Below are 11,380 nucleotides of genomic sequence, written 5' to 3'. Positions count from 1 at the left end.
ATCAAGAGGACATGAAGGAACTTCCATTCCAATCCACCAAACAGCATTAAACTAGTCCTATTCAGCAATCTCAATTCTCATAGACAACAGATTCCACATATGCTTGTCATGCAAGTAATCCTATCTTTTTGCAGGCAGGGAAGCTTCGAAGGAGTACGCTAAGATATGCACTAAAGATGAAAATACAAAAAGAAAGGAGAGTGGAGGAAAGAGATAAAGGATCCCCAGCCAGTGCCACCCTATAGCCTTCCAGCTTAGTTGCCCAATTTGCCTTCGTAGTACTTCGGTTAAAGAAGGGAAGAATATAAGGAAGGAGATGATTGCAGAGTTGGTGCGGATTTGGATGGTTCCACAGTGCATGAGACGTGAAAACGAAGACATCCAGGAGCAAAACGAATTTGGGGAGACCAAAATAAAATCCTACCCAGCTTCACAACACATCAGAGTGGCGCAGCGGAAGCGTGGTGGGCCCATAACCCACAGGTCCCAGGATCGAAACCTGGCTCTGATAGAGAAAAGCTTCCGAAACCATGAGCTTCTGTTTTGGTTCGTATTTTATTACCTTCTTTTTTATAATAAAAAATATAAATTTTGTATATTAATTAATTAAAAAATCATATTATCTTACATTATCGATTTAAGACATTTTTAATTGAAAATTATTTTAGTGGTAAAAATGTTGTTTGTTGATACCCATTTTATTACCTTCTATTTGTTCTAATAAAATATATAATTTATATATTAATTATTTAAAAATTATTTTTAATGTAATTAACATCTTTCATTATAGACTTAATATATTTTCTAATTTAAAATATATATTATAAAAAAACCGTTTTAGTTTTCAAAAATCTTATTCATCGGTACACGTTTTACTACCTTCTATTTAAAGTAATAAATATAAAATTATGATTTTTATTAATTAATTTTTTTTTATTTTTTATTATATATAGAAGGTTATAAAACGTGTAATGATAAATAAGATTTTTGAAAACTAAAATAAATTTTATAATGTATTTTTTAATTAGAAAATATCTTTAGTCGATAAGGAAATGTGTTAATTATATTAGAAAATTATTTTTTAAATATACTTATTTGATATTTTATTACAATAAAAGAAAAGAAAATGAAAGTGTATTGATAAATAAGATTTTTAAACAGTAAAATATTTTTAATTAGAAAAATTCTTTTATCAATAATGAAAGGGGTTTAATCAAATTAAAATATTGTTTTAGCAATTAAATATAAAGTAATGATTTTTAAATAAATAGAAGGTAGTACTGATAAATATGTTTTTTAAAAACTAATTTTTTCACATATTTTAAATTTAAATCAATAATGAAATATGTTAAATAGATTAGAATATGAAATTTTAATTAATTAATATTAAATTTTAATATTTAAATATGCACCAACAAATAATATTTTTAAAAATTAATTAAAATTTTTACAAAGTATTATATTAAATCTATAAAATATGATATTAATTACATTAGAAAATTAATGTTTAAATAATTAATAAATTATTTTTATTTGATTAAAATGAAAATAATGAAATGTGTAAGCTTTTTAAAACCAAAAATTAAAGTATTTTTTAATTACAAAGAAAATAGAATAGGAGAAAAAAATATATCAATGTGGAGAGTTGAATAATGACGTGGGATGTGACATTGCATTAATGCATTCGGTTGATGATGTGCCAACATCAGAAGCGGTCAAAGGTGATATGTTACTTTTGATAGAAGCGGTCAAATGTGATATGTCACTTTTTTATTATACACATGTCATCTGAGGTGGACAATAAAAATAAAGTATTTTTATATTAAATTTAAAAATTATTTTTTTTGTTAATATTAATTAAAAAATGAGTTAATGGCAGAAAATGCATATTCCGGGCTCCGCCTTAACAATGTCTCGCGGATGAACGAAGAAAATAGATTCCTCATTTTAACAAAGGTTTATAAAAGTCAACATAGAAGATGGTCAGGTCAAATTAAAACCAAATTAACAGTTACATGCCGGCCGCAACATCAATCGTGCAAATAGTAAACGAGGACCGGACCTTGTGGCAGTTGGTTTCAATCCAGTAGCCGCAGCCACTCACATCGAAGATCCGCCGGCCAAGTCCTTTCCTGCCGATTCATTTCCGTCTAGAAACGACACAGCTTTTGTTTGATGTCAACTTGCAGACTTTTCTACCATTACAGTGCAGAGCAGTATAGTAATTAACTCTCTCTTTTCCGACGCTTTTCTGCAAGAAAAATGGGTTTTATCTCGGAAGTTTCCGGGACTGGAGTCTGGAGGAGAAGAGATAAAGAAGCCACTGAACTGACATTCCCACCTCAATGTGAATTGTTAGGTATTGATTTTGAGAACCCAATTAATGCATCTGGACCCATTGATCCAGTCAATAAATGAAAAGTTGGATGTTTGATTTTTCTCCTTTTGTATGGTTCTCCGCTTTGACGGCTATTAAGACCTTGACCAATATATGATGATCTTCTCAGCTTCCTCCCCAGAAGGCCTTATTTGGATATCTGGTTTACAGATTTGGTAGCTTCCCTCCGTAAACGGGGCGCCAAGGGTGGTTCGGTCCCATGGGAAACTGCTGCTACAAATCTGCTCAGTCTGCTCTTCCTTCTTCTGGTTAGATTTCTGCATTCGATTTCTGGAATTAATCTTGTGCTCCTTTTACTACTATGCACTTTCTTTGGCAAATGCCTGACACTGTCTATAGCATCTTATAACTTAATATGGGATCTTTTAGAACCTTTTTCTTTATCTCTCAATTGATGATCTTTACCTAAACATTCATATTGCTCAACAGACCTTAACTCTCAATTTGTGCCACAGAGGCTTCGAAGCAGAGTTCGACGTCTAAATGTAGCCAGAAAACATCTTCGTGGAGTGGAACTGAAGGTTCATCCTCCGTGGACAGAGCTCCATATTCTGCCCCCACTGATAAGATCGGTGGATCATCTTTGAAAGCATTCACCTTCAATGATCTAAAGATTGCCACAAGAAATTTCAAACCTGATTCCCTTCTCGGGGAAGGAGGGTTTGGATATGTTTTCAAAGGATGGTTGGAAGAGGTTTCTCTGGCTCCTACTAAGCCTGGCACTGGAATTGTTGTGGCAATAAAAAAACTAAAGCAGGACAGCTTCCAGGGTCACCAGGAATGGCTTGTAAGTTTCACTAGGACCTTAACGTTTGTCTTCTTACTGAAGCTCTTCACCTGACTTCCATGGGTGCTGGCAGGCAGAAGTCAACTACTTAGGCCAGCTCCGCCATGAAAATCTTGTGAAGCTCATTGGGTACTGCATAGAGTCTAAGAACAGGCTTCTAGTTTATGAATACATGCCACGGGGTAGCTTGGAGAATCACTTGTTCAGAAGTAAGTAAATGTCTTGTCTTGCCTTGCAGAATCAGAAGGGTTGTACCCTTTTATCTGTCCTTCTTAGAATTTATCAACTTCTAGCACCTCTCAAATTTGAAGAAATTATCAATTTCCAAACTCTTTTACATGGACTGACATTTTTTTTTTGTCTCTAGGAAGTGTTCAGCCTCTCTCGTGGGTCACAAGGATTAATATTGCCATTGGTGTTGCAAGAGGCCTGACATTCTTGCATAATTTAGAGCAAAATATAATATACAGAGATTTGAAGGCCTCTAATGTCCTCCTTGATTCGGTATGCCATAAAATCATATGAAACCTATCTAACAAATTAATGCATCTATTTCATTTACATGTCATCCAGCATTGATATTTCTTAGTAAAACAGGATTTTAATGCCAAGCTATCAGATTTTGGCCTGGCAAGATATGGCCCAACTGGGGATAACACTCATGTTTCAACCAGAATAGTGGGGACTCAAGGATATGCTGCCCCAGAATATGTAGCTACAGGTAATGTTATATATTTAATCTGGAAATAACTTACACATTTCAAAAGGTTCACTAGTTCAACCAACCCCAATTTGTTCTTTGGTTATTTTCCTTCATAATGTAAAATTTGGCAAAGTTTCTGGTACTGCTATACATCTAATTGTTTTTTCCACCCTCTGCCAGGTCATTTGACTGTAAAGAGTGATGTATACAGTTTTGGAGTAGTTCTGTTAGAACTGATGTCAGGAAAACGAGCATTGGAAGATGAGAGAGCTCAAGTGCCCCTAATTGATTGGGCAAGACCTTTTCTTAGTGATCATAGGAAAATTTTGAGAGTAATGGATACAAGATTAGAAGGCCAATATGCCAAGAAAGGAGCCCAAACAACAGGTGCCTTGGCTCTCCAGTGTCTCCATACTGATCCCAAGCACAGGCCATTAATGAGGGATGTGCTAACCGCTTTGGAACAACTTCAGATATCAAAACACACACCTGGAACTCCATTATCTAGGCATTCTAATCAAAATCATGGGACAAGTGCACCATAAATTCAGGATGAACTTGTAATTGCCATTTTAACATACCTTGCCTTCTTGTATTTGAACACATCATTCATCTTGTATCCTTTTGCAATAATTTACGATTCTTTAAACAAGATTTTGATATTTTATGAATTCTACTAATGGAGTTCTATTGTTTCTTTATTAATCAGATTTTTCTTTGCACTTATTTCTGCTGTTGATTTAGGTATGGAACAGGAAAAGGACCCACACAAGAAGAGAAAAATGAGAAGAAATACAAAACAGAGAGTGAGCAAAAAACAGAAAAAAAAGAAAAACTGGACTGCATCTATTATAAATTGTAAGTGGATTGGTTCAGATGCTGATAAGAAGCAGAAACAGTAGAGTCTGTGGCAAATGCATGATGGTGTTTCTGGTTCTCGTAACGCTCAGATAGAGCAAAGCATTCCCTTTTAAAAAGGATGGTGAAAATGGGGTTTCTAGTGTGAGGTCTTGTATTCAAATCTTGCTTGGTAAGGGGTTCAATATATATATATATAAAAGCGAACATTCAGAGCATTTCCTATTAAACCCACCACTTCATTTTTTACTATATTGCAAGTCATTTCTTCAACTTTCTCCTGCATAAAGCAGAACAAAGAAATTTTTGAGAAAGATCCAAACAAGATAACCCTACTGAATTATCAGATGATATATCTTACCTGAAGTTTGTTTGTGAGAATGTCTGCAGATGTAGTTTATAAATGTTCTTTCGGTGGACACAAGGAAAGATTGTTACCAATTAAGATGATGCTCCAAGCTGGTCCTCATGTTAAACTTTGCCAATCTTTGAACAATTGGAGAGTAGACGTTAAAACCAATAGAACCTCTTGTGTTGTTGCTGACCTAAATTGTGATTCAGTTGGAGTTCAATTGATTGGATATAGCAGAATCTTTCAACATAAAATTGAGAACATTATTAGAACCAGTTGCTCTAAAAAATCGATCTTTTAGAGAAGGCGTAACGTGAATATTAAAGACAGACAGCCAATTCTAACAAACAGCAAATTGGAAATTGGAAATCTTCTTTGAGAAGATGGATGAATTCAATCTTTTGGAATAGTCTTGGTCATGCATCAATTCTAAGATTTAATGCAATGTGGATCCAGTTGGAAAAACCAGCAGATTACAGTCCTGTAAGGGTTGCGCATCTACAACTGGAAGTGCTTCATTTCCTGTGTCGGCTTCAGCTCATGCGGGATTAAATTTTGGTTTTATTGTGAATATGCTCTGACGTACTTCCAGGGTTTTTCTTCTTTTATCTGATGCGAACAGATCCTGATTCCACCATGGATGAGTTCAATCTTTTCCAAAACTGGTTTAATGTCCAAGTTATCGCCGGCATGGATAGAAGGATGCAAACGTTGACAGATTTTAATGTGGGGTTTTGTTTGTTATCTGAAGCTAAACTATTCAAGATCTTCAGGTGCGCAAGTTTTTCTGTACTCTTAAGTTGCTTTCATGAATTAAAGGCTGTCATCTGTCCTTTGTTGGGATAAGACAGGTCTTGTCGGTGTTTAGTTCGCTTTCAATCTAATCGATGACCATTTTACCTGATTATTTCTTTTACAGTGTAAGCCTCTTTATGACTCCTGCAAGTAAACACTTTTTTAGGTATAAATTCAAGTTCAAGTACTTGCCACTTTGTTAAAGCTAGAACTAAATCTATACCAAAATGTCTAACCCAAGTGAAAAGGGTCTTGCTCTAACCATGTGGGATTGTTCTCTCTATAAATAGACAACACATTGATATATGCCATTCTAGCCAACCTCTTGATAAAGGCAATACAGTGATTTGACATAAAACTAAACCCGTTTCCACCAAGTAGGAAAACAGGTAGGTCATGTCAAGTCAAATTGGATGAACCAAAATACAAAAAAAAATTATTGTAGGACACTTTCAACAGGGGTTTTTAGCTTGAGAATATGCCTCTCAGTTCAGCATTAATGATCTTAAGTCGCACTACAGAAGATGTCTTTGTATAGGAAGTGGTAGGTATACATCCCTGGGACTGGAAAGACTGAAATCATGATAAACTATGCACAGGGCAAAGATCTTTTAAACTATCTTAGATTGTACATATAGCTTTTGCAAGCTGAGTATGCTGGCATCTGTACAAAAAGATTTGAGTCTTATTGAACCTGTTCGCCACTTACTTGTCGTCTCTTTTCTTCCTCAACTTGCTCCAATAATGCTTCAAGCTCTGCCTCTGTTAGACCCTCTAATCGCTTCTGCAATATGAAGATATTAATCAGTTCTAAATAAGGCTCCATTTGGATCAAAACCTTAGGAACTAAATCCCCGTAAGTTCAAGCTATCCAGGGTTTGGGACCATTATTTGCAATGGAAGATTGAAAGTTATTACTACAGATGAGATTCGATGAAGTCCAATCGAGATGGTCCTGCAACTGCTACAGAAACACAACCTGATACAGGACTCTTACCATTCTACACAGGACCAACTGCAGTAACTAATGGAGGAAAAACTTTAAACTACACAGAAGTATATTTAGAATCATAGGATAAACATGCTCATAAGATAACTCAAGCCTCAAGTTCATTCAAATGAAGCATATCAGGTATCTTTTTTTCTATCCGTTATAGCTTTATGAGCAACATGTAACAATGAGGCAAATGCAAGAGCTTGTTAAGATGAACACTAGACTAGTACACAGGAGCAAAAACTAGCATATAAATTAACCACTAGACCTGCATGACTTTGTTTTCATAGTCTTGAAGCTGCTTAGCATATGTCATATCTTTGTTTGAAACTCTAAAAATGTATGTTGATATCCAGCCAACAGTCAAACCCAAAACCAACACCAACTGCACCACATTGCCCGCTTGCATTTGGTCAAATCCAGCAGACTGAAACAATAGAAAGAGAAAGATCAGCCACAGAAACATAAAATTTTAATTCTGGCACAGAAACAATAACCAGAAATGAAGCATGAAAAATTTAGTAAGCGGATGAGTAGAGATGGACAATGAGTAGAGACCTCTAGCCCACTTTTCAAACCAATGCCTGCCACAGTTAATCCTAGACCAATGAGCAAAACATCCTTTCTTGTGTATCCAAAAGACGTCTGCATTTCAAAATAAACAAGAATGTTCAATCCAAAAAAGGTAACAGGAAAAAAAAATGCAGACATATCATTATGTAGGATATATTTCATAAACAAATACATTGCATGCCTTTGTCTGGTCAGAAGAAACTTCTGAATCATCTTGACTGCCACCGGAAGATGATGAATCAGTGGCCCTGGGAATCCCAAAGAACACTTTCTTTGATACAATGCTATCATTATCTCCTCCTATGAAGGAAGAAGATTTTTCATGATCTGCATGTTGCCAAATGACTCTACCTACAAAAAAGAAATCAATGGTATATATCAACTCAAGGAAGATAACAGCACACTTACCTCAACAGAACGATGAAACTGTAACTTTGTTCTCCAAGGGACAACTCTCAAAAATAGAAAAAGATATTCAGAAAATGTCTTCAGAAAAGTGAGTGAAAGAGTGTAGCTTAGAAAACTCAACAAAATAGTGCCAAAGCCAACACGAGATCCCCAAATTTTAGCCATTTATTTTATTTAATGGAGAAAGCTTCCCAAGGTCAAGCTATGAGCTTTCTGTGACATGTAATTCAGCCATCACTTAGAGAATCACATGTCTACAAGGTCCTTATTTCTTAGCTACATATACTATAAGGCATATGGCATTCAGCAATATGTTTCCACCACTTCATGAAAAATAATAATAGTTAAAATATAAAAAATAAATATTAGATAAATTTGCCTCAGTTGACGACTGAAGTGAGTTTTTTTTTTTTTTTTTGAAGCTGATGAGCTTTATTGAGATAAAAGCATATATTAGAGAAGCATTCCTGTTACAATAAGAGATTGTAGGGAAACTCCATTTTTAGCTACAGAGTCAGCCACAGAATTTGTTGATCTTGGAACATGAGTCCAAATACAAGAAAACAAGGAGGATGCGTAGCTAATATGGCCCAACAAATTGAGCCTTAACAAACTACACCAAGCATGAAGTGTCATAGGACACCAAAAGGTATTCCATGGTGCAATAGCCAAGTAAAACTTAAAAGAAATAAACTAACCGAACTTAGTCTTAACAAAGAAAATATTCCTCATACTTTTTAAAACATGAGAAAGGGCAAAAGGAAATCAGTCAAATCAGAAAATTACAACAAAGAAAAAAAAAGCACTTGATTTCGCTCCAGCCAATTCGCTCTATCTGAAGTATTGAATAACCAACCAAACCAGAAGGACAAATCGACTATCAGACAACTCACTGCAGATTGATATCTCAGAACTCACAGCAATAAAACAGAGACAGACGCAACAAACTGTTTCACTGTATTTCACTAAGATTTTCCTCCGAGTTGCCAAAGCGCATAAAGTATCACAATTATGTAGAACCGCTACAAGTACAACAATTTTTCACGAAAATTTGTTGAACCTGATTACTGTTGGAAAATCCTAAAATAACAGAATCCACAGAGTTAAGTGCAGCGCTACAAACATGCAAACGAATCTCCGCCAGCTCTCCAAAAACCAGCACCTTATCACCAATATCGGAATCCTAAAAGACCGGAAAAAGTTCCACTACTGGAAATACAATAACGCCTTTCCTTCCCTTGGTCTGCCTCAAACTATTTAAATTACCCTTCCATAAAGCGAAGCACAAATGTGTATGAAGCAAGAGAAAAAAATGGAATTCTGGGGACTTACGCGTACTCTTATGACAGGGACAAGATGGCGCAAACGCATGTCCCGTTCGTTTGGAAGTTCGGCGTAGCGAGAACTCATGAATGGAAGATTCGAAAAAGGCTAAAGGGCGATGAGAAAAAGAGAGTCCCAAATCTACAACCATAGCAGGGATTAGAAGTTACAAGCGAAGAAACTCAAGTGCACGAACTGTTCAGAGAAAAATTCAAATAGCACCGAAAATCTCTTCCAAGTTCCACCACTCACCTGATATCAGCTCGACCTTGCTCTATCTCTAACCGGCGTCTGAGCATGGGGCCCCAAATGTGTGATGCCCATGCACAACTCATGGCAAATGAACTTGCTAACAAAAGTAAATCAATCTTAATAATTAAAGGACACGAGTAGATTAAGTGAAAATAATAGATTAATTAATGAGAAAAAAGCCTACTTGTATTTATTTACTACATAAGAAGGAAAAAATAAAATGACCAAATTATAATATAGAATTAATGTCCAAGCACACTTATACATGTATATGGTGGACTAATAATTATTAGGAATTAGTGTAATTAATCTATATTTTCAAGTCTAGTTGTTTCCTTAAAATTGATTTAAGTGATTTTCGAGTTAATGTATTTGCCTCATGTTCTATGTGAATTTGATTGCCAATTAAGATAATAAACCAACAAATCATTTTTAGAACTACCTCAACTCCCGTGAATATATTTTCATCTTTGAGGAAAGCAACTCTAAGCAAATGTGGTCTGTTCTAGGAGATATTTGTTTTTCGGTCTCCTTCACCTTCCGTAGTGTCTCAGTCACAACGTATCAGTTTTCTCTGTAAAACTTTGCTCTGATGGCTCTTTGGATCGGCACAAAGCTCGCCTAGTAGCTCTAGGCAACAAACAAGAATATGGGATAAATTATGAAGATACATTTGCTCATGTTGCCAAAATGACCACGGTTCGAACTATCTTAGCTATTGCTGTTTCCCAGTCATGATAACTGTCATCAAATGGATGTGAAGAACGTCTTTCTTCACGGTGACCTCAAGAAGAGATCTACATGAAGCTTCCCTGTAATATGACTACTTCTTCTCCTCATGATGTTTGTAAGCTAAGGCATTTTTTATATGGACTCAAGTAAGCTCCTCGGGCTTGGTTCGAGAAGTTTTGCAGTTTGCTTCTTACCTTCAGGTTTACACAAAGTCTATATGATTCTTCTCTTTTCTTCCACAAGTCTGCATCGGGTATAGTCCTTCTCTTGGTTTATGTGGATGATATTATAATCACTGGCATTGACTGTGGTTTGATTACTAAGGTTCAACAGCTGTTGTATGCCACTTTTCATATGAAATATCTTGGCCGGCTCACCTACTTCTTAGGACTAGAAATACATCATCAAGCCAATGATATTTTCATAAACCAGCATAAGTATATTCAAGATATTATTACCTTAGCTGGTTTGGAGGACACTTCTTCGGTTGATTCTCCTATGGAGGTCAATGTCAAATACAGGAAAGATGAAGGGGACCTTCTAGATGACCATACTCTCTATCGGCACTTGGTTGGGAGTTTCATCTACTTGACCACTATCCATCCCGATATCTCATATGCAATTCATCAGGTCAATCAGTTTATGTCCTCTCATCGGTATCTCCATATTGTTGTAGTTCGACACATTATTCACTATCTTCGAGGTTCTCCTACTCGTGGGTTATTCTTTCCTACCGGCTCATCCCTTTAACTTGTTGCTTATAGTGATGCTACTTGGGTTAGGTGTCCAGAGATACATCGATTTACTACAGGTTGGTGTATATTTTTAGGTGATGCTTTAATTTCTTGGAAATGTAAGAAACATGATCGTATTTCAAAATCCTCTACTGAGGCTGAGTACCGTGCCATGTCTACTGGTTGTTATGAGATTGTATGGCTACATGGTCTTCTTTCAAAGCTTGACTTTCCTCAGACTACTTCTACCCCCTCTTCATGCTGATAACACTAGTGCTATTCAGATTGCCACCAATCCCGTTTTCCATGAACACACTAAGCACATTGAGGTTGATTGTCATTATATCCAAGATATCTTGGAGAGTCGGGTGATATCTCTTCTTTAAATTTATTCGGATCTCCAAGTTGCCGATGTCTTCACCAAAGCAATGACTCAAGGCATCAATTTTTGGTTGGCAAATTGTTGTTGGT

General features: G+C 35.8%; 2 protein-coding genes and 1 non-coding gene across 3 annotated transcripts; 2 read left to right on the top strand and 1 right to left on the bottom strand.

Moving 5' to 3' along the window:
- The first annotated feature begins 439 nt into the window (after window positions 1–439).
- On the top strand, window positions 440–511 carry TRNAM-CAU (transfer RNA methionine (anticodon CAU)). The gene has a single exon. It is a non-coding gene; the product is annotated as a tRNA-Met (tRNA).
- A 1,982-nt stretch (window positions 512–2,493) lies between these two features.
- LOC137955339 (probable serine/threonine-protein kinase PBL3) lies at window positions 2,494–4,510 on the top strand. Its single transcript, XM_068802240.1, has 6 exons — window positions 2,494–2,646; window positions 2,854–3,185; window positions 3,259–3,394; window positions 3,553–3,689; window positions 3,783–3,906; window positions 4,069–4,510. Exons 1-6 carry the CDS (start codon window positions 2,598–2,600, stop codon window positions 4,431–4,433), a joined length of 1,143 nt encoding a protein of 380 aa, XP_068658341.1. The 5' UTR covers window positions 2,494–2,597; the 3' UTR covers window positions 4,434–4,510.
- Window positions 4,511–6,271: 1,761 nt separating this feature from the next.
- Window positions 6,272–9,421, bottom strand: LOC137955342 (uncharacterized). Its single transcript, XM_068802246.1, has 5 exons — window positions 9,201–9,421; window positions 7,642–7,811; window positions 7,446–7,532; window positions 7,156–7,314; window positions 6,272–6,677 (listed from the first exon to the last, which is right to left on the bottom strand). Exons 1-5 carry the CDS (start codon window positions 9,340–9,342, stop codon window positions 6,579–6,581), a joined length of 657 nt encoding a protein of 218 aa, XP_068658347.1. The 5' UTR covers window positions 9,343–9,421; the 3' UTR covers window positions 6,272–6,578.
- Window positions 9,422–11,380: the final 1,959 nt, after the last annotated feature.

The sequence above is a fragment of the Aristolochia californica genome, unplaced genomic scaffold, assembly GCF_029961685.1.
Source record: "Aristolochia californica isolate CCGP_79_NKW_82.1479 unplaced genomic scaffold, dmAriCali1.0.hap1 SCAF_2, whole genome shotgun sequence".
NCBI classification, from domain to species: domain Eukaryota; kingdom Viridiplantae; phylum Streptophyta; class Magnoliopsida; order Piperales; family Aristolochiaceae; genus Aristolochia; species Aristolochia californica.
This window is presented reverse-complemented; position numbering and strand designations above follow the sequence as displayed.